The following is a 24249-nucleotide window of genomic DNA, read 5'->3' as shown; positions in this document are numbered from 1 at the left end:
ATCTTGCCCCCGCCCCTAACCCGTCGACCACTGCGCGCTGCCCGGAAGAAGAAGAGGAGAGCTCAACTTTCCGGAAGTTCCAGGCGACGGAGGAGCGCCTCCATGGCGGAACGAGGACCTCCCCGTGAGGCGGGGAGGCACTGCGGCACCGGTGGGCAGGGCCGCGCTTAGCGGGGGGTGGTGGGGAGATGGGCTCCCGCCCCCCGAGCGCTGCCTCAGCGAAGGACCGTTTTTCCCGCCAATGGTCGGTCGCCCTCACTGCCCCTCACACCCGCTCTCCGGTCCCGCTTTTTTTTTGCCCAGAAGAAAACGTTTCCCTCCTCTCCTACCAGAGGGAAGAAAGGGGCAATTGTTAATTTTTCCGACGCCCGAGGCAGCCAAGGTGACATTTTCATTTTATTTTTTTTTGCTGAAAGTGAGAGGTAAAGGAGGTTTTTTCAGCTTCCCCCCTCCCCTTCCAAGAGCGCTTTTTACCACAACTCGTTCTTCTTGTATACAGGTGAACACGTGAAATATTTTTTCGTGTTTTCATTATTTCAGGAAGCCTTTGGAAAATAATAATTACACGTGAATTCATGAGCTTAGTTTTTGACCTTCTCCCTCACCTCTTAAATTTTTTTTTTTTTTTAAAAAAAGTATACAAGCCTGTTAGCAAAACCCAGCCAACTGTATTTTACCAAAGTATAAAAATGACTGGCAATGTGACCCCTTGCTTTTTACACATATAAATTAGCAGTTAATACACAGGTTCTGATCACTACCAAATATTTTAAGGGGGTGAAACAAACAAGTACTAATTCATGCCACCAAGTCATTCTAATACATCCAGGTAGATATTAAACTGAAAATAAGCTGTGTGCAAGCCAAATGCTAAAACAGCAGGAACCTGAAACCAGCATAGATCAACAAGCTATATCAAATGTACATTTTTTATTTTGTAACTTCCTCTGCCACCTAAAATTACAGTCTGCTTTTTACACTAAAGCACCTAAAATATTTACAACCATCTTCTAATAAAATAACAGTTAAATACTGAAAATAAGATTTTTCTCATAAAATATGTTTTCTATATGTACAGGTTTTATCAAAGAAGACTAAATTCAATAGTGAACAGTTTTCCATTATCAACCATCAGCAAGAAAACAAGTTTTCTGAAATAAAACTATGTCCAACTTATGTACAAATAGGCAGAACAGCATCTATTTAATATCAGCCAATGCAACACTTAATAATAATGAAGTCAATGCTTGAGGCCTAGATCGTGTACTGCTTAAGAAATGTGCATTTCTTTTTCTCCTTTATGTGTAACTTCTTTGGTTATCTTTGTTCTATTATCTTCTTGGCTGTACAATAAAGCAGCATCCGATTAATGTTACAGAACCAGGCATATATGTGTGTATATATATATTTATATATACTAGGTTTAGCACAGATATCTGTACAATTTATGCCATAAAATTTCCACTGCAGATTCTTTAATATAGAGCTGCTCTTCAGAATTAAGCCCACAAGTTCCTACTATATTTCACCCTGTTCTTCAAGCAGAACTCTCACTGACTTCAATTATCACTTTAAACACTCAGTTTTTCCCCCACCAACAGGGAAATCTGAAAACATGTTTCCATTTTCCAGTGTAACAACCTTTCTCAGAAAGATCCTTGAAAGTTCAAAATGATACAAGTTTGGAAGAGAAAGAGTAGACTCCACTGGGTTGTTTCTAACACAGGCTCCTAAAAGCCAACACAAGTTACTGCTCACAAAAGCCTCCGCTTTGCAAACCCCTAAGACTCACACAACCTACAAAATTTATTACCAGTGGATCTATTTGGCAGCATACAGCTCAACACCAAGTCTGCCAAACCTGGGTCGCGTGGCCCCTGCAAAAATAACGTGTCACAGCATGGACAGGAACTGCTTGGCAGTTTGGGAAAGAAAAGGCTACTTGCCTGGTCTCCTGAAACTCACAGGTACAAGTAATTGAGAACATCATCCCTTACAGAGCAGAGGGAGTGAAGTTCCACCTGCTGGTCAAAGCCAACTGAAAAAAAAATCCCCCCTGGAACAACCCACAAAAACAATAAAACAAGCCATGTAACACAGGAACTTCACTAACCTCAAACTGAGAAGTGATTTCCACTCTCCTGAACGGTTGTTCTTTAGCATCTGAACATTTGACCTTAAGTAGAAACTTCAGGTCATTTGGCTTCACGTATTTGGCTTTGACAGAGAAGGCACCTCTCTGCCAATGAGTCCCACTGGTTTTGAACTTGTGTGGTCCAGAAAAGTGCCATGGTTTACCCTCATGTTGCATAGTTATACAAGGAAGAAAGACAGTAGAAAGTAAGATCCACCATCTCTCAGATTCTGCTTAAGATGTTGGGAATGTGGCAAAAAAACTCAGTAAAACAAAACCCATAAAAACACCAAACAGTCCTGAAATCTGGAAGATCTGAAATCAGTCTTATAAAATATTTTATAAAGTTAGCGATACTCCTCTACTGTGCAAAATTCACAAGAAAATCAGTGCTGCTACCTGTGAAAACTCTAAAATCAATATTCATGTTCTGTATTTAAAGGTCTACTCAACCTAACTCCAATTCTTCCTTACTTCTTTAATTCTGCAAGGTACAATACTTTTGAGATCCTGTTTACTTAAAAGAACCAAATCTAAATTTACATAAACGGTGTTAAGACATCCAGCACATAGATCTGAATCTAAGAGAGAAGAAACAACAGTTAAACAGCAATGTCAACTCACCTCTTTTACTAAACAAACAACATTTAAATTTGGTGTAAATGAGGACTGAAAATGGCACCAGAATAACATTTCATGCCTACAAGTAATAACTAACATGCTGAAGGCATATATTCCATCAATTTCTGTTCCACAGGCAAGAACGTCTCCCTGTATTTGCCTGGTGAGAGAGCAAGCTCCTGCGGTGCTCAAGCGTGCACTCTCCTAAAACCACCAAGATGGCTATTCAGTAGTGGGATTTACTGTCACAGCAAAATAAATTTCCAGTGCAATCTGATTACCAAGGCTGTGTTCCTGATTCAGTGTTCCCATCAGATGATGTGAGCCACAGTACTATCATCTTCCTCCTTCAACCCTTGAATTAGGTCGTTTCGAAATCAGCAGATCAAAACCTTGCTAAAATGGAAGCTCTAAAACGTACAGCGTAACCAATACTTTTACAAACTGCCTAACATGTATGTGTTAAGGCAAGACAGAACTGAAAAAGTACCGTCATACTACAGATGATACAGTCACTCCTGTAATTATTTCACAGTTAAATCAGATTATTATTTTTTTCTTCCACCTCCCTTAAAATGACAGCACAAAGACAAAGAATATAATCATCTCCTTAACAAAGATGACATTTAGTCTCTGGAAGATGCTGGAAGTAATCCAGTACAGGCAAAAAAAAAGTTCCATCAGAAGTGTGTCAAGACCATTCTCGTAACTGGGCTAAAATGAAACTCAGAAGAGTTAAAGACTAAAGATCCTACCGGGATCATCTGGAGGGAAGTGACAGCAGAACCATGAACTTCTGTAATTAGTGGCCTTGAAAGCTATCAGCAAAATGAGTTCAGATAAAAACACCTTATAAGAATATTTGTACCAATTATTTATTTTCCCCCAAAACCCACAAATTAATAAAAAAAACGGTGAGGAAAAAACCAAATTTTTTTTCTAGACCTGGATAAAAGAATTATCATTTTCAACAGGTAGTTTACAATCAGTGGGGAATAAACGAACAGTCCAGGTTTCCTGATTGATCCATTCAGGGTGTGCTCAGTTGCTGTCTGTCAAACAACTTTATTTACAACTCAGCATCATCCTGCAGTAGATCTGCATCTTCATCATCCAGTAAAAGGTCAGCATCCATTACTTCATTCTCTTCCATGACATCACCCAGCTCCTGAACAACATCGTCATCGATGTCGCCGACATTTTTAACCAAGCTCATGTGATCCAGAGGGATCAAACCATGCCCAACTGGCCCAGTAGTTCTTGCAATCGTGGCTGCCATTTCTGCTGCCACAGCAGCCTTCTGAGCCTTCTGCCGCTGCTGTTCTTCGTGTTGTCTGTGAGTCTTCATATGGGCATTGCGGCTTTTGATTTTGAAAAATACCCTAAATTTTGGAGGGGGAAAAAAAATCAGATAAAAATGCATCGCTTTTGATGAAGCAAGCCAAAAAAGACTCAACAACCTATGAGTACATTTGCCTCCTTGTCCTGAAATAGAAGCCAGTGAAGTCTGCAATGCCATGGTGAGAATTTCAGGGACAGACTACCAGATATATACATCCTCACAGCATCAACATGGCCTACTCTGACTCTGCTGGAGGTATTCTGTGGCTCCAACAGTTGCTTCAGTATCTCTGCACATCCTAATTCTCCCCGTACTTAGTTTAACAAGTCTTGCACAACAGGGAAAAAAAGTGACAAAATCTCACATTAAGATGGATGAACTGAAGCACAGAGGAAGTTGCCCACTGCCGCCTGTAAGGCTGTGACTTTTTTTTCTGAACTGTGAGATGCAGACATTCAAGCAGTTAAATGGATTTAGGAAAATTGGAGGAAATACTGCAGGGGAACTACCCAAAACATCATGCAAACCAATCTCTGAAGGTTTTGGTAACAGGACATGTCATCTAAGGGGAAACTGTTTTTTTGCAGACCGTCAGAGTGAAATAAAGAGCTTGTCGCAACGCTATTTATCCAGAATAGGCAAATGCGCCATGATGCTGCAGACAGTCACACTTACTTGCCACACTCCTTGCAAGGAAAAATTGTTGTTGGGTCGGTCTCACCGCTTGTTGTGCTGTGGGCAGGTGAACTCTTGATGGAGCAGTATCCACTCTGCGTACCAGATTTCTGTTTAGTGCCTGGAACGGTGCATCGTGGTTTTGTCACCTGATTCGTACCTCCATGAATGCGAGCATGGCCGTTTAGCGCTTGTCGCGAACTGAACACCTGCCAGGGAGTAGGGATGGAGGGGTAAAGCAAAACAAAACATGAAATACTGCACTGAAGCAGACACTGCAAAAAGCAGTGCTGAATGCATACTACAAAAGATGAACTGTATGCATCTAACAAGCACAATCTACTTGGCCAAATGCTGCTTGCTCTCAGCTATATCCCACCAGAGTTAAAAAAAAAAATCAGTGAGCTATCCTTTTATTACAGTTGTATAACAAAAAGTTAAATCAGAGCTGTTATCTTACAGTATTTCTAATGGATACAACATCTCAGAATGTTATGTACAGATCAGCATATTGCCTGTATGCTGTGAGGTAGGAATTAAAAGCAGGCAAAATTATTTGTCCAGCAATAGTCAGAAGGTATCACTGGCCAGGAACAGCTGAAGCCTCTGATTTCCAAAATCACAATTCACTAGTATACACCCTCCTTCCAACACACACCGCTATTAAAGATACCAAACACACGTACAGCGCCACAGTTTGGCATTTCACAGATGAAGGAGGACGAAGAGAGTGAAAGACCCTGAAGGGCAGGCTGATCTATAGGTCCAACGAGAGAGATAGCTGGTGGGTCAGGAGACTTCTGCATTTCCCTTTCTTCCTTTCTGTCTTCTTCAATCTCCTCATCTTCCTCTAACACTTCCTCTTCTCCACTTGTCTGAAAGAGACAGTGCATTTAAGAAATACTAGAAATATGGTCCAAGAAAGACAGGACTGGATAGCACAACACAGACAGTGCTGGAACAGCACGCTGCTTCATCCAGTCTGCTTCCAGCTTTCAGTAATTTTTTCCCCATTCTGAATGAACTTCTGGTCTTCCTGGAATTACAGCTCCTTAGCGGGCAAAGCTATGGCTCATGAAGCTTCGCTGCAGTGCTCAAAACACCCTCTACCTGTATTACAGAGCTGCAGCTCCAAAAATCTACAGATATCAAGGTGCAACACTCTCGCTTAGATGTTACAATGCCACCATATGCTATATTCATAGTAAAATTAAATTACCTACTTTTTAAAAACAAACAAAAAACCAATCCAAACAAAAACCACCTCATACCTCTTAAGAATACTCGGAAATACAGACCCTGGAAACAAAGAACTGCATTGCCAGTCTGTGTAAATGGTATTGTACTAGAATATCAGGGCAGCCTTTAGGAGCACACACAGGCACAGGAAAAATTTACAGGGGTTTACCTGTTTCGATGTAGCAAAAGCCATAATAGCTTGACTAGAGTTAGATAATGCAATAGTCAAAGCGTTTTTATCCCATTACAGTGCAGGCACACAGAATCTTGGCATAGCTGAGGTCGCAAAATGCTCACACAGAACATAATTTAGAATTATGGAATAATTTCAGTTACAAGAGACCTATGTCACCTAGTTTGACCTCCTCCTCAAAACAGGATGAACAAAAATTGTCAAATCTTAAAACTTTCCCATATTCTTCTAGACTTACCAGGCATTCCTCTCTTTTCTTTTCTAAACGTGTTCTGTGCTTCCGTCCCAAACGCAAGATCTTCTTCCAGGTATAGTAGTATTCCACACATTGTGCAACCGTCTTAGACTTAACCTATAGTTAAGTAATTGCAGAAATAGTCCAATCTCATTTTTTTGCTTTCGTTCAACACAGTTTTAATATATTCCAAGAGGCTGGCTTTATTTCTCAAACATCCAAATGGAGAAAAAAAGAACAGTTTGACTATGACAGGAATATCCATGTAGAAAAACTTTTTTTTTAGTTATTGTTTTTCAGTCAAATTTATGTTGACTCTTTCAGCTGCAGTATGTTTCTCTGTGATTCTCTAGATTCTAGTCAGAAAACAACTGAGAATATATTTTTGTAGCTCAAGTGTATGATACCACTGAGAAATTTAGGAATTAAGACTTGGCTCCCATAAATCCAAATTTCAGCATTTGAGCTACCAAGTAAGGTATTCTGCCCTTAGATGTATACACCTTGTCTTCTCTACTTTGTGGCAGAACATGAAAGTTAAGCCCACTCTCTCTTTATCGAGAGTTTTTGGCACAAGGCTCGGTGTCAGTGACTCAGAGAGCACCAGGATGATAGCAGAGCACCATACTTGTCCCATATACAGAACACCACGACTTGGATTCCAAGCCTGACAACTTTTACATGCAATAACAAGGGGAATAGATTTTATTTATTTATTTTCAACCGTTTTACAATGGTGCGCAGTCACATGCGTACACCAAATGGAATACATCGCTCCTGTTGGAGTTCTTGTAACCACTGCTCATTTTATGCCTGCAACAAGCTGTCTAGCACTGGAGGGAAAACGAAGGGCAACAGAATACAGCAGATAGAAAAAACAACTGACAGAACAGAAATAACCTTACCATTTTCTGTACAAATATGAAATCTTTGCTGTAAGTGGACAAGGCCTCTTTGAACAGTCTCCTTTCTTGATGTGTCCATTTGTCAGAGCCTTGAGAAAGAGTGAATTCATTATAAACAATAAAATCCCACCACCTTTATGTTGATCTGTGGTATCTGTAACAAAAACTGAGAAACCTCAAGCACTTGCTAATGACTGCTACTATCCAAATACCAGTATGGCTGTACTGACTCAGACATTGAGTCCATCTACCCAGCATTTGGTCTCCAGCAGTGGTCACAAGCAGTTGCCTAGGAAACAGTAAGATCAGAAGCAAGCAAATACAAAGCCTCTCCCTAATTTTTCCTAACCTCTGACCACTTCCAGCGCAGGGGATTTCCTGAGTCTGTAGCAATTTGCTTACTTAGTAAGTATCCTTCTAAGTGCAGATCCACTCTTCCTTTCAACCACAGTTAAACTTCTTGCACTCGAAACATCCTTTGCTGAGTTGTTGCACAGATCAGTAGACCCTCCACATCAAGAACCACCTCCTTTCCTTTATTTCCTGGTTCCTAGTAGCTTCACTGGATGACCTTTTGCTCATCAAGTGGAAGAGAAAGCGAACCAAATCTCGCCCATCACGTCCATGCTGTTCAGGACTGCATGTCCTTTCTGGCACTCCCACACCTTTGCTCGTTACTGCTGTCCCTCTGTGAACCTTGTCCACTACTAAAAACCATTCCTACAGAGTTGAAGGGGCCAGAAGGGCATGTAAGAGTCAACAGAGAAGCAAACCACGGACTTGCGCAGTGGCATCACCATGTTATCTATCCTTTTAACATTTGACTTGCTTTTTTCTTTTGGCTGTTGTAAATACAGTGCCAACGCTTTCACAGAACTAGCATTATAATCCCAAGATATAATTGAGAAGCATCACTATAGAGTTCATAATCTTATATGCAAAGCTTGTATTACTAATTCCCATATATGTCACTTCACATTCAACTACATGGAAGTCCATCTATCATATTGTTCTCCAGACAATAACTCTTACAAAGTTCTTTTGCAGCTCTTCACTTACATGACTTGAGATAAGACATTTAAATCCTCCGTGACAGAGGTCACAAGACTGTAGCAATGTGCAATATGCACAAAGTGCTTTCTGATCATTTAGTGGGAGCTGTGTATAAAACTTTCAGATACTGTTATTCTGCATTTGCTTCATGAGCCTAACTGCCCATGAAAATGTGAAATCAGCACTTAAGTTGGAATTAATTTTGCTTCCTCAGTGTTAGTCAAACAGAAGGAACACAGGACTGCTCTACTGCATCAAAGCAGTGTCCCGGGCAGCATTACATACACTAAAGGGAGGATATGCAAGAAGCCATAAAACACAAAATGACTTAAACTATGAAAATATTTCCACTTCAGTCTGCCAGGGAGCTTCTGGAACATCTAAAACTTTTATCAAAAGAAATCTCTAATATTCCTGTCAGTGTTACCATTCTCCATAGAAGTGCTTGCCACTGCACTGAATTCAATTAACTTGGGCTAGGCACCATGCATGGTATTGAAGTCTACAATATATAGGGTTTTTTATTAACTGCAAATGTTTTGGTTTTCAGTGTCAATTCATAGGCTCACAAGCTTAGAACAGTTATGTCACCACTACTTCGTATGATGAAAATTACAAAATTAACTTTTCTGCAACCTGTTTTCTGCAGGCTTTTCCAATACTAGATATAAGCATGCATTAGTTATTTCCACAGAGATTTACAGTAAAGCTCTCTCAAGCATCAGAGAAATGCACTGGCTTCAAGCCACGAGTTTTATTTATTCTGTTATCACCCAAAGAATCTTTTTGCTGACACTGCCTTGCTGTCTTTCCCACCCTGAACCAGCGTCATTCCCTTCTTACACAACTTGCCAGTCATTTGCATTTATTCTCCCTTTGGGCAGGGGTAAATGAACTGATTCAGTCCAGGGGACTGCTCTACTATGCCAAAATATAACCTGAAAAAGCACGACAACACAAAAAAGAGATTTTTAGATTTCGGCAAGCCTCTCCAGTCATGCTTTCCTGCCTCTACTCCACCGTCCTGCAAAAAAAATAAAATCATAGTAGTAATAATAATAAAGAAACACTTCTACAAACTAATTTTACTGTACACCTACAGAGGATTCAGACCTTACAGAGCTTCCCCAATAGCTGTGGTATTAACGGAGACCCTTATAAGATCATGCGGGTTAATTGGAAGTAACCTAATTAATAGAATAAATCCTGTGTAGGAAAAGAAACAGAAGAAAAGCTGTTTTTAACTCTGGTTGCTGGGAAACCGCTTTTGCTCTTGTTAGCTTGAGGGAGATATAGAGAACGTGTACAGAGAGAGATCTGCAATGCAGCAAGAAAGAATTTTGGACTTTGGAATACAGATAGGATTTTAAGGCTGATCTTGATGTTTAGACAATCCTTCTACATTTTGTATTACCTGCCATATCAGTTTGTGCTCATTATCTGACACTAAATATCTTCTACAAATTTGGGGACTTTGGACCCCGACCATGGGTTTCATGGGGGCTACACCTACACCCAGGGAGCCTCCCTGAAAAGTGGCTCAAATCCATTACATATGGTATATGCTGGGTCTGATCCACACCCTAACACAGTATGCCTAAGTTTCCAGATTGCCTGAAGCGCATTCTTCCAGAGACCATCTCTCCTGCAGTTCTCACTGCAGCAAAACTTCAGACCTAAGAAATTCCACCATTAAATTAAAGCAATTCAAGCGCTCGCAATGGCATCTCTCTTGTACTAGATACGTGTTCCCTCTTCCCTAAACACCATCCTGACAGATGGCAAAGATGGAGAGATTAGAGTATTCTTCCAACCAGTGTGCCCAGCTCTCCTGGCAAGTAACAGAAAAGCCTCAAGATTTACAACTTCCTTCCCTCACAAGTCAACAGGTTCCAAAGGTGAGCTATTTGCCTGTACCCTCATTAGAAGGCAGCGCTAAGGATGAGTTTGGATACTTATAGTTTGTGACACCGGTTAATTCTCACAAGCCAGTGATGCGCCATTTGGTCTATTGCACCTTTAAGTGTGGCAGTGCCCAAGAGCTGTGATTTTGAGTACGGAGCAGAAAGCCCAAATTGTTAAGCCAAACAAATGCCACTTGAAGTTATATTAAGTTATTGATGCACTAGATTGTATGAAGCTTCCATATGTCTTGAATGGCTGATTATCAATGACAAATAAACTATTATTCAAGAGCTGCTGCATGATGCTACAGCGTGGCTGTCAGTATTTGCAATCACATGTTGCATTCAAGGGCATTAGTAAGTAATGCTTCGTCTTGTTATTTTATGGTACTTAAATCCAGACTGGTGAGATTTCATTTCATGCTGCAATACACGGAATCAAACTTTGTTTACTGCTTAAGAAATAGGGATACACTGATGTCCACAGGTCTCAGTGCTAGTTAACAAGGATTAGTGTGATTTCACATGAAAGACTAAACAAAACAGTCTCTCCTACCTGCTCCCTGCATCACAATAAAATATTTTCTGAAACTACTGTGAAGTTGCTTCAGTAAAGACTGTTCTTCCTTCTCTGCCACACAGGCAGAAAACTTCTTACCTGTTCTGCTAATTAGTTTGCTCACCAAGGATGAGGCTGCTGGGATATCTCATCTTCCTGCTCTCATGCCCCTGACTGGCTCACACACATGATCTGGTGTCAACAAGAGATCCCGGTTGCTGATGCTCTTCTCCACCTTCCCCCATTGTCCACCCCTTGGACTGCAACAGAACTGGTATCAGAAGCACTGGGCATCTCCCCCAGCCAGGACTCAAAACCTGATCTTCACATTTATTCACTCTCGTTATCAGCTGCCATTAAACATGTTTCTGTTCTTGCTCTCAGGCCAAAGGGTTAAGGAGTTGATTTACAAAAGAGTCCTTGTTACTTGGGAGTCTTTCCAGTGAGTTGCTACAGCCAGGAAGTAGCTTGCTTCTGTACTTAAGCCACACAATGACTGTAACTGGAAATGAGTCTATGACCCTAGACATTGTGACTGACTGGCCACCAGAAGATTCTTGGCTTGTTTCCTATTGAGCCTAAACTGGAAACAAAGTCTTAATCTCTTATGTAAAATATCCTACTCTGTGCTACAAAGCTTTAAGCAGAGAAGAGAGATTTATCACCTATGCTTAGGTGACATAACCTAAGTCCAACGGCTTAACACCACCTTGTGTATTTCACAGAGCACTTCATCACCAAAACAAAGCTCCTCCTGTATTTGTTAAAGAAGTCACCATCCCAGACCCGCTTCTTTTTGGACAGATCCATGCAAAGGGAGGTTCTGCATTCAGTACTATGACACCAAGCGAGAGTTACAGCGCTGCCTCTTTGGAAATGTGCTTGTGATTATCATACTCATTTATCATGCACCATGACCTCAGAAAAGGAAGGCAAGACAGCAGACACTTACATACCAAAATATGAAGACCTTACTGCTAGAAAATTGTAATCTATGAACAACAGCAGTTTTAAAAGATGAACAAACTAAATTTTAGTTTAGGAGGGGAAAAAAAAAAGTTACTCAAGGTATTTCTAAATCTGCAGAACCCTACACAGCAACATGGATACAAAGTTTCTGTTTATCATCAGTCGGTAAAAACTGCCTAACTTATAACAAAAGGCTCCAGAAGTACTGGTGCTGTTCATGCCACCTATCAGATGCTGCCATCCCTGCACAGACAGCAGAGAGTGCAGCGTGATCCCACGCTCCGGCCTGGGATGTCAGCCTTGGACTCTGTAAACCAGCAGATACAGAAACCGCAAGGAAACCTACCAGCGTAGTGGTAATTCGCCAAGGGGTGACACTTCAATCTCACTGGCTTTCTCAACAGCAGCTTCTCAAGAGCAACCTAAATGAAAAAGCCAGGAAAAGCAGAATTAGCAAATGCAGTCAGCTGCTGCACACAATTGCATTTAGAAGACTATTTAGTACGAGGATATGAATTAATTTTCTCTCTTTTTCTTTTCTGTCATACAAAATCACATCATTACTCCAAGGCCCATTAACATTGTACCTTGCAGAACAGTACCTAATGCACACCTGTCCTGCCTTAATTAGCACAAACGTGGCTATTACTTAGCAACGTCCGGCTCTTCCCTCCCTGCTGCTTGCCACATACAAATATGTTTATCGTGTTTTGATTTGATAGCGTTAATTAATATATAATGGTCGGTTTGACAATATTTATAGCATGAAGTCTTTTAGAATACCTGTTTAGGTCAACATTTTTCAGGAACGACAGCAAGTATAGCTAAACCTCCTTTGGATCAGGGAGACAGATGATTTGCGGATCCCTAAAATTTTTCCCCTGACCATGCAGAACCCCCTGTATAACAAATTTCACATCCTGACAGTAAGTTCAGTCACCTCTCTCAGACCCCTCAGATACAGCTAACAGAGCCTAAGGAAACTAGGACACAAGCTAAAACCCAACGTATCAGACAATCCTGCAAGATCATTTCAGCCCTGTGTTCTCCTGCATTGTTTTAAACTGGCTTTCCAGGAACCGGTGCAGGGTCTTGTCTTTCTGTAACACCAGGTAAAATGTATGTTTTGCCCTAGTTAATAACATTCCCATCATTAAACCAATGCAAATATTTGAAATGCATTATTTATATGAGAACTGTGTGCAATTACCTCACAGTTCTGAACAAATAAGAAGATATGATTGCTGCTACAAAAAAAGGTTTTATAAGGACTAGAAGAGGACTAAGCTTTCTGTGACCAAATATAAAGCTTGTGAAATAATCAGGGCTGGAGCAAGCACTGGGAGACATTCAAAGCCCCAAGGCTATAAACTAAGTAATCTTATCTATATGAAATACACAGTAAGCCTTCAGAGAGACACTGCTTTGAAATTTAAATTTATTAAAGAATGAAAGGGAAAAGTCATTCCCCAAAAATGTTACAGGATGTTTAAAGCATCACTGTGAATCAATCAGAAACCTCTTTTTTTTATATAACCATATCTAAACCCATTTAATAAAGCATGCTAATTTATCTCCAGAAGAGGATCATATCTCCCCTTTCAGCTTCTTATCTTACCATAATATCTCCTTTTGCTTCAAAGAGAGAGTGCAAAGCATATTCTGAGTTAGTTCCTCCGCCAGGTAACACACTCGAACAGCTCATATTTAAAAGGTCTTCCACTGTCAGAAACAAGTCAACATTTTACTGCTAATACAGTACCTGTCAGTCAAACACCCAGAGCCAAGGATTCTACAACGCTACTCAGACAATGCAGCTCAGGGCAGCAGCTTTCATACTCTCTTTTCCCCAGCACCTCCATCTCCTGGTTTCAGGATCAGCCCCTGAGGAGGGATGCGATGGGATTTGCAGAGCGCATCCTTGGGACGAGGCAGGCTACTGCAGGGCCAGAGGCAGAGATCTGGCTGTGAGGCAGCTACTTGCACAGGCAAGTGGTGCTGCTGTGCCAAGCAGGCTCCAGTCAGGGTAGAGAAAGAGAAATGAACCACGCTGGAAGCCCACACAGGGACACACGGGGAGGGGAGCAGGGTTTGGTTTGTTTTAATAATCTCCAAATCCTGTGTTCCTCTGCTCAGGACTGGTAGAAGCCATGCTCTTCCTCTCAGTTATGGTCACGGGACAGGCCCAGGAACCATCAGCCACCTCTCATTTGCAATCTTTGCCCTCACAGGGGTGGTTCAGTATCCAAAAAAATCCAGCACTTTTCAGCAATCACCTTTTCCTTCTTGGCTGCCAGAGAGCAGTTCATCCAGGTTTCACTTTAAGTGCCATTATAAAATGCTGTTACTCTGCAACAAGCAGTTGAGGTCTCTTGCTCTGCATTCTCAGTAATTAATATTTTCTTGAATGTTTTGTACCCTGTACACACGAGAATCCAGCTTCAACGGGCATAGGGTGACGTGTGAACTTCTAAATCAGTAAGTCATTTTACCTCTTTGTTGGAAGACTTTGTTTTCCAGTTCTGGCCACGGTTTCCAAACCAAAGTAGCCTTGTGCACATCTTTCTCCATTAACAATCTGTTCTGCAGCTCAGGAATATCAGCCTGGAACCTGGGCCCAATATTGATTCGTCTACAGAAATAAATAAATCAATCAATAAATAAAGTAAATAAGTAAGTATTCAGTTATGCAACTAGAAGAAAACAAAACAAAACAAAACAAACCAGAAGTCACACATTAATGTTCACTTTCTTTCCAGCAAAACTTTTATTATGCTGGAATGGCAGGAAATTGTGTCAGATTGCTTTATGCAATCCTTTACTCTTGGTGGGATAAGTATTTTGAATATTAGAGAGAACCAGTCCCTTGGGGGGAAAAAGAAAATTTCAATACACAAATTAAGCTATACTGAGACATCATACCTTCTGGACAACCCAGGCTAGCCTGCGTGCATGCTGACTAGCAATGAGGCTAGATGCTGCAAACAGGAACTTGCTGTTTCACAGAGAATGGCACTCTTCAGAGTGCAGAAAGAGACATTATTGCTGATGGACAATCCTGTTTGCAGTCCACTCTGGGGAACCTATCAGGTAATACCTCTCCAGAGCCCCACAATTTTATATATATATAAAAAAAGCAAGAGTATTGCATCAGGATGTTTTCCTTACAGCCTTCTTCCCAGCCACCACTAACTTGGCTCCCACCAAGACTCTCCTAGCATTTTTCACTGACGATATCTACATCTCCTACAGCCACTTCGCTCCCAATGTCCTCAGCCACTGTCCAGAGCAACTTTAAATGCATCCAGTCCAATATGACTTCCGGTAGTCAAACACTACCCACCCAGGCCACATGCTCTAGGCTGCATTTAGTCTATAAAAGCAGTGACAGAAACAGGATTGTTTTTCTTACGGTTCAACAGTCTGTTCTCCAGGCCCAGGCGTCACTGGGATGACATTTCCATCAATACTATCTGAAACAGAGATCGGAGTCCGAGTTTAAAACAGGATTTCGGTAACAACTGCTGACCCTCTCTACCTCTTGGGCTGCGTTCCTATTGACGTCAATGTCATTCCAGTCTATTAGGCAAAAATTACCCTTCATCAGGCAGAAACAGTCTAAATGGCTACAGGTAACAGAGATGTCCTACGTTGCAGAGGTTTCTACTGCCCTGATCATGTATGACTGGACACATCTCTTCTTGTGAAGCACTGAATAAAATACTTAAAGTGAACCTCATGTCTCAAATAAGATCTTTTCCCTCCACTTGAGAAGGCCCAGATGTAATGAAAGGCATGGTGGTCCTCTCTTGAGGCAGACCACACTGAAAGATCCCAGCCTTACTTGTTGGTTAGGCTCCTCTATTCACTCTACACTTTTAACACCAATTCAAAAACCCTGATAAAGATGGATTTTTCCTGTGAAGTAGCAGGAACAGCCATGCACGTGAGCACACAAATATCATTGATGTGGTAACAACGCAAGAGAGGACAGTAACATTTGCCACTCCGTAAATGTAATTACTTACTAGACCGACACAGGAGCACCCGTGGAGTAGGCGTCAGTGGAGTAAGCGGCAGCTGAGTATGTGAGGTGCTATGAGATGATGTGATAACGCTGCTGAAGAGACCAGACCCTTGCCGAACTGGACTAAGCATCGGTGGTGGAGTGTAGGGGGGGAGCTCATGCGTCCGATCCAGCAGATGATCTCCGAGGACACGGGGAGAGCGAAGCTGACTCTGGTACAGGGTGGCACCAGAGTGGGACATGCTGAAGTTGAAGGAAGGAGGAGGTATGAAGAGAGGTTCAGGTCTGTGCCGATACTTCTTCTTGTCCTGCAATGGTTTGAAGTTTTCTTCCAATTTCACAGCACTTTGATGAGGTTTTTTGCTAAGTTCCTAAACGAAAACACACAGATTTTAGTACTTAGGCACACTTAAATCTGGTTTGCACACAATCCCCTGCAGCTTGGGGCAAGAGCCACAGAAAAGGTGCTACTACCAAGCAGTTACTCAGGTACCACCATAAGAAGCCTGGTCAGTACCGCATTTGGTGCTACACAGAAACCTCAGGGGAGTGAAAAGAAAAAAAGAAAAAAAGGAGAAATTACCCTCACCTTCCACAGCAAGTTCTCTGGGTCAAGGTCAGGCTGAGCCACAGGCATAGACACGGAGAGGCTGCCCTCAGCCCTGAGCCTCCCACACCCTTCTTCATCCCCACCCGAAAACCCTGGGCACTTTGCACTGAGCACACACAGGCTGTTGGAGTTACTTCATTACCCAGTCACAGTTTATTAGAAACTTTATATGAGATGTTTTCCAATACATTTATTTTGTTTGACTAGGATGGGCACATGAGCTCAGTGGAATTACTGCAGTACTCAGCAGCAGGAAAGGAAGAAAAATGTAATAAATACAAATTCTTTGCCTCTTATCACTACATTCCCATCAGCTTGAGTACAGTCCAGCTGCAACAAATCTTGAACTTAACCCTCCTCCTCTTTCCTTGGAAGAAAAAGGGGAGTAGATGACCATTTGGGGAATTCACACACTGTAACATGCCTAGAATTCTAGATCTTGAATGTTAAAAAATCACTTAACAATAAATCACTAGTCCACAGAAGTAGAATTTGTGTGAATGTGGAATCTGGATTTCTGAGAGGTAGGGGTGAGGTGGGAAGAAACAGTTTCTCAAGTCGCACTTTAAGAACACACAGAAGCTGGCAGACAAACACACTATTAAATATACTGCTTTCAGGTGTTCAGATTGTAATCATTCTTAAGATAAACTTGGGAGCATCAAAGAAAATTTTTGACAGATAGGGCTACTCCAGAATGTCTGCATCATCCAGTAAATTCTACTACTACATAAAGTAAATTACTACAATGTATGTTTAGACAACATACATCTTCACACCATGGGTGGTTCTTGAGAATCACATTCACCCAATAAAAATCATGTTAAAGGAGCATTAGCACTGTCACCCTTTATCCCTTATATTAATATGTTCCAGCTTGTGGAAATGCTTTTGATTACAGAGGTCCTGTCCTCTCTGTTAGATCATGGCTGTATCCTCTCCAACAGCTGTTGACATTTTTGTCTCAAAAAATAAAATTTTTTGGAAGAGTTTTCCTTTCATAAGAAAAAACAATACAGCTTTACAGAGAATTTTGTTCATAAGGGACAGTCAGAAGAGTGAAAGGATGAGTGTTACCTGTAACCACAGACACAGCCCATCACAATGGTGAACATCTAGTGTTCAAAAAGGAGAAAGGGGAAAAAAACCCCTGAAGTCAATCTAAAAAAACCAAAACCCATAAAGCTAAAAAACATCCCAGAAGGCCAGATCCAAGTCCTTGATTAAGGGCTCACTTTGTTCTACTCTTTAAATGTGGAAGAGCTGGTACTCCTTTCTCACTAGTGTAAAGTAAACTAACTAACCAAGACAATGTCTTACAAGTCTCACACACCCTCGTGTCCTACGCTGCCTCACTCACAGCAGCCCTCAGCCTTGGTGTGGATATGCCAACACTACTTTCAAAAAAGATCAGTTGAACATTCAAGGAGATCATGATGTCTGCAGGCTCTCAATGCAGAATCCCCTCAACACTTTTCTGAAGCTCCAGGAACTGATTCTCATTATCCAAGACTGAATGCATCCTTGTGGACTCTGCTGCTGTACCCTGACAGATCCACTCTCTGGGTAGATCTTGATGGAGCTCACTTGACAGCTAGCTTCAGCCCACCGCCCTGTAACCTTGCTGAATATTTAGTTTCCTTATGCTTTTTGATACTATTGATTCCATGAGCTTTACAGGAGCTTTTCTGGACAGCTCAAAGCACAGTATAAACAAATGTAACACAGCTCCAGCCCCTTGGTATTAAAAAAAGTCTCCAATGGTACAATCTCTTAACAGAAGAAGAGGGAACTGTAGATCTTTTGATCTTTGAACATTTCCAGTGCTACTGCTTATATAAAAGAGAGGATACAGAGATGAAACTGTGCAAGTTTAGTTTGCCTGGGCAGTAACAAAGACTGCAGGCATAATTTTGAGTGAATGAATGTGCATTTAGCCTAACACTGGCAGATTTAATTACAGTCACTTTATATACGTTGCAGAAATACACAAGCCTAAGCCACCTACTCTAATGTCTCTAGAGAAGATCTCCCACTCAGAGCTCAAGGATTCAGACAAGACTGTCCCTTTTATCTCCAGAAACTAGAAATAGAAAAGAAAAATTGTACTGCTGAGTTACGATCCAAGTACTGTGAGATGCTGGCTTCCACAGTAAAGTGGAATTTTACGTGTAAAACATCTGTCTGAAAGGAAGAGAGTAAAAGATTTTACATGTATTAAAAATCAGTGTGTATGTCTGAGCAAAGAATTGGGAGGAGCATGATAAATATGTGAATATTACAAGGAGTCGCTCACAATGGTATATGCTGTCTCCTCATTTGGCCATCAGCCTCACGGGGAGAAGGAAAAAAAAAATAAAATCACAGGAGTATTTCTCTGCATTACACAGGTAATATTACACAGCACTTACAGTCCCCCATAATCTCTTAGCATAGCACAGTCTGCAAGCCCGGATTTGAAGGAATGGGCACCGTCTATTCCTACATGAGAACATGAAATAAATACTGCTTTCTCCAGGACTCTTTCAGGAAAACAATAAAGAGCATTCTCACATTTCATTCAAGTACTCATCAGCTCCTCGTGCTGCCTGACAATTTCAGTTTTATGAGTGAAATGAAAGCACTAAACATATCTACTTTTCCTGAATCAGAATACCCAGTGATTAACCTTTAGATCTGACGCATACAGAGAGAAAGCGAAAAACTACTTGACTGCAAAACTGAGCTGGCTGGCTTCATACTGGCTTAGAGCACACACTGTAAGCACTGCACAGTGCCCTCTTATCTTTGGCTGAAATGCAAAGCACATATATCTGACTTTAAAACACAGGAAGAAATAAAACTGCTGAATTTAAGCAACAACATAAAAAACAAAGCAGCCTGAAAAGGAAAAAAACCAAAAAAACAGTAAAGATACTAAATCCCTTTGTTCTAGTGGGATAAAAGAATATCACATTCCAATTTCAAATGACTTCTTTTCAACTGAGGTCTTGATTCCTCAGCAAAGGAAAAATTAGTATTTTCAAATGACTGAAGAAGAAATGCTACGATGCTATAGGCCTTTTTTGTTTATTAGGCATCATTAAGATTCTGGACAATATTCTAAAATACAGATGTTTTAGAAAGGAGCAACACTATAAGCAAAGGGATTTACCAAGCACAGCACAGTTAGTGGCAAGAAATGCAGCACTCACAGAGGATGAGCAGGGGTTGGCCACTTTTGGGCTGCACGGTGGAGAGTAAGTCATCTTCACGAGAACGGGCATCTCGTCATCTGACACAGAGTTGGCAGGCTTGTCTTTGACTGGGGCAGCGCTGGCAGAGGGCTGCGTGCCGGGCTCGGGTGACAGAAGCTTTACAGGGACAGACACTGGCATGACGATGGGCGCGAGGCTATCCACCTCTTTAGGCAGCGGCTGCTGTGGTGGTTTCTCTCCTTCATCCTGTACAGACAATTAAAGGCTTTCAGCCCAAGTGAGGGAGGGCTACTGCTGGATCGATACGCTACACAACGTATGCACCGTGGCTGAAAAGAAGTGGCCAGGGTTACAAAACACACAACAGCGTCGCTTCTTGGACTCTGTTTGCCTTGAATGAGGTTGGCAGATTACTTATGGCTCCTATGTAGGGTTCAGACTCTGTGATAAATAACCACCATAAGCATCTTTACAAGGTAACTTGCAGGAGGGGAGATAAACACATGCTCTTTTTATCACTATGAAGACAGAATTCTCCATCACCCACCTAAAAACAAAGACACAGATGGTTTAACTCCTATAGCTCTTTGCCTTCCTGTGGTATTCCCTGTTAGGACAGAATTTCTAAAATATCAGGACAGAGAAAGACTGACTGATAGGGCAAGCTATTTTTATGCAGAACAATTCAAACCCACATTTTTTGGTTTGCTATTTGTTGATACCTATAGAACTAAAACACTCGGGAGGAAAGCTGTCAAAGATTCAACAATCCTGCTCCTTCAATTAAAGCCTGGGAAGGCTTCCAATAAACATCCCTTAGTCATCCAAGTAGTCCAAATGAAAATAAGGAAGACTTGATGTTCCTGGTATTTCTAATATAATAAACAAATATGAGGGGGGGAAAAATTTAGACGCTCCCTGACACAACTTTGTAAGGTCTTTTTGTAACATGCAGGGAAACAGCAAGGGACAAACACTGTTCTGTCCTCCACCCTGCCTCTGACTTCAAAGCAAGACTTTGGGCCTATGAAACTCGCAGAACTATGTGCATTTCTACTTACACAGGGTATGACGTAACAAAACAGTGCAGAGAAGAACAAGTTTTGACAGCAAAGCAAAGCTTGGCAAAGCGAGCAAACGTCAACATGGAAAGGAGAGCACCGAATACTGAAGTAAACCAGACTGCTACCTGTTTGAAGTTAGGAGATGCTCTTACTCCTCCGTGTGACCTCATGTGACCATTTAGAGCCGGCAAACTCTTAAACTCCTTCAAGCATATTGAACACAGTAGCTTGTTCTTCACATCAGCTCTCTCAGGAAGTGTTTCTCTGTTCTGGCCACTATTTTTATTTTCATTTTTTTTAGCATGGAACAGAAGAAGAGACATTAGTTTGGCATGTTCCCTTGCTTGCAGAGGAAGCTTTTTAGTCAAGGAAGTCAATAAAATTTTACAGCTAGACGGTTATGAAGCCACAAATAAGCACAGGGTGAGTGCTGTGGAATATATGGGCATAATCTAGATCAGCCACTCCCAAGATGAGGAGAAGGAAAGTTTTGAGTTGGATATGCTCATCAAAACACGGCCCTTGGTATGGAAAAGTCGGAGAACTCACAAGATCTATTATGACAGACCTACATTTCCCCACTCATGACAGAAGTTAACAAGTACTTGGACACAACGCCCCTACTTCATAAAACTATGGATTGTTCAGGGATGGAAGGGACCTTTAAAAGTCATCTAGTCCAATGTCCCCACAAGTGAGCAGGTACATCTTTAACTAGATCAGTTGCTCAGAGCCCTGTCCAATCCTACCCTGAATGTTTCCAACTATGGGGCTTTTACCACCTCTCTGGGCAACCTGTTAAAGTGCCTACTTATAGTAGACATCTGTGCTGGAGGACACCCGAGCCCTTCAGAGGTGAGACCTTAAGATCTCGCAGAAGACCCCTGCTGCCACAGCTATGAATCCAAACCACACGTAACCCTTCTCTTACAAATGCAACACTGAGAGTAAACTGCTCCTCTGCTTTTGCCTTTCCTTTGTTTCCATTTTCCCCTCTCCCTGTCCCAAAAGATAAAGTATTTTATTTTATTACTTGAGAGTAGGGAGGGTAGAAATCACACAAAGTTAAATTCACAAAGCACAAAACTAAAGATGTTGCCAGAAGAGCAACAACTATTACCTACCCAGAGTACATTCCCCTTTCTACACTGTAGCACTCATTTGTATTTCTCATACTTTAATTAAAAACACACACAAAAAAAATCTTAGAAAAATACCTTTGTTCTGGGGACAGCGGCTGCAGTCTACCATCTGACAGTTGTGCCTGCTATCAAAGGAGGAGGGGGGAAAAAAAGAAAATAAATTTTCAGGGAATATTAATACATAAATGAAGGTCCTCACGGTATTACATTTGCATTTTGCATATGATTTTACTAATATTAAAAGAATCAAGCCTTACATGTCTCTACCAAATCAGTGCCTCTGTGAGCACGGCTAGTGCAAGTTTTCTTACACTCACCTGCTGACCGAAGCCTGCTCTGACCCAGAAGTACTAGGTCTGGAAACAGGGAGTTGGCTAACTCGCAACAATCGAGCTCTCAGGTGTTGAAAAAGTAGCAAGAGCACTTTGCTGTAACTGGGTCCCTCCTCGCCAGAAACTGAGGCAGAACTTCCCGAAGCCTCTCATGAGGGCAGCGGCAGCAAAAGCTCTGTGCTGCCGCTGGCCTGGCCCGAAGCCAACCCAGCAATGTCGGCAGAAGTCTGTTTAACGCAGTTCCCCAAAACATCCCAGTGTCACCCATCACTCACATCCTAAACTGCTGGCTCTCCTGCGACCGGTTCATTTCCACACCTTACTACTCCTCTGTAAAACAAGTCTGGCTGAGAAGGGATCTAAAATACTACCTACCTGGGGCCACGCGGTGCTGGGAGAGTCTTGCTGAGAGCTTTTGTTGTTCAGATGAACTCCCGAGGGTGGCAAAAGAGTTCGATGAGGGGCAGCGTTACCCACAGAACTGATCTCCTGCCGCGCGGGATCCTCGGCAGTCTCTGGCGGAGTGAGGCCAACATGGGAGTTGAGCGAAGGCGCTCTGCTGTCGCTCGGGTATTGCTTCTGCTGATCTTGCTGCTGCAGCAAACTCTGCGGGTACAAGTGCCTGTACTGTTCATGGGGATCTTGGTAGGAATACTGAGGGACCGCTCCCAACTGGATAAGCTGCACGGGATGACTCACATCCTGAGAGTACTCGTGCGGTTCGTGCATAGTCTTTGGGTCAGGTTCCCGGTGATACGGAGGAAGCGGCAACTGCATCTGTTGGTGCTGTTGCTGTAACTGCGGCATGACGGGCTGCGTTTGGTAATACTGAGCTATTTGCATGGGACACTGCCGCTGCTGCTGCTGTTGCCGAGGCGGCTGTTGCTGCTGCTGCTGCTGGATCTCCTGTATTGAGAGCCGCTGGTGTCCCTGCTGGGGCTGAGCATAGTATTGAGCCTGCTGCAAGTGCTGCATCTGCTGCGGTAAGAGCTGCTGGGACTGCATTTGTGGAACGTGTGTCTGTCCTTGCTGAAACACAGAATGCATCTGCATCTGCGATAAATGTTGCTGGTAGTCGTAGTACAACTGTTGGTGCTGCATGACTTGCATTTGTTGCTTTTGCTGCGTGCTTGCAAAATTCTGGTGCTGTGGCAGTGGGTGGGATCTTTGCCTGGTTGGTAGCTTTGCACACTGGAAGTTACAGGCTGTTGCTCACCCGCCGGCTTCTGGGACAGCAGCTGCCTGAGCGCGCTGTCACCAGAATTATCCGCCATCGAAGACTCGGTGTGCAAAACCTGAGCCATGTTGTTGACTTGAATTCTCAGATTCTGGTTAGCAAATACTTGTGTAAAGGAGTCCAATTTATGCAGGACACCGCTGGTAATTTTTTGCGATCGACTTTCACTAGGTTGAGAGTAAGAATATTGGTATCCGTCGTGGGACTCCCCCTGCCCGAGGGGACTCCACATTGCGCTTTGATTACTCAAATTGTTCCTCACCGGAACGTGGTTTCCTGAGCCAGAATGTGTCCAACTGGTTTGTCTAGATGTATCCATTGACCCAAGACCTTTTGAACCTACAGGCAGAGGTATGCTGTCTCTTGAATCTTGGGGAAATGGGGGGGAGAGAGGGGACGCTTGGGGAGCATCCATAACAGATGTCCCATAGCTATGATTTAGAGATGGAAGGGAGTTCATTTGGTGTTGTTGGTAGTACAAGTTCTCATTGCTGTTGGCAGTATGGTTAGTTTTATACAATTGCTGGTCCCCCATTTTTGGTCACTTCCGTTCCAAACTTACAGGCACATGAACCATTGAAATCTCTATGAACCCTGAGATAGCTGAGTGAGGGGAAGGGAGGGGAAGGGAAAAGATGCTAGAATTACTTATAATTCAGCATGTCCATGTGTATCACAAGGACCAAGGTTTCCTCCAGTCTGTCAGTAATTCCAACCTCAGACTCAATGTTGCTTCACATCTTCAGTAAATGGCCCACAGCATAAACCCTACACAGATCAATAGCTTCAGTGTCCCAGGCACCTGCAGAGT

General features: G+C 42.2%; 1 protein-coding gene across 1 annotated transcript; it reads right to left on the bottom strand.

Moving 5' to 3' along the window:
* Positions 1-3612: 3612 nt before the first annotated feature.
* Positions 3613-23973, bottom strand: TRERF1 (transcriptional regulating factor 1). The gene is given in 15 exon segments (XM_009869562.1): positions 3613-4137; positions 4773-4981; positions 5459-5647; positions 6443-6556; positions 7345-7433; positions 12176-12251; positions 13448-13551; positions 14322-14461; positions 15242-15302; positions 15858-16227; positions 19661-19909; positions 20853-21003; positions 21945-21994; positions 22577-23374; positions 23377-23973. Coding segments are annotated over 15 exon segments (3510 nt in total). The 3' UTR covers positions 3613-3824.
* Between the last annotated feature and the right edge of the window lie 276 nt (positions 23974-24249).

This window comes from Apaloderma vittatum, unplaced genomic scaffold (assembly GCF_000703405.1).
Source record: "Apaloderma vittatum isolate BGI_N311 unplaced genomic scaffold, ASM70340v1 scaffold9845, whole genome shotgun sequence".
In the NCBI taxonomy this organism is placed as follows: Eukaryota; Metazoa; Chordata; class Aves; order Trogoniformes; family Trogonidae; genus Apaloderma; species Apaloderma vittatum.
Note: the sequence above shows the minus strand (reverse complement) of the source record. Positions and strands in the feature narration are given on the sequence as shown.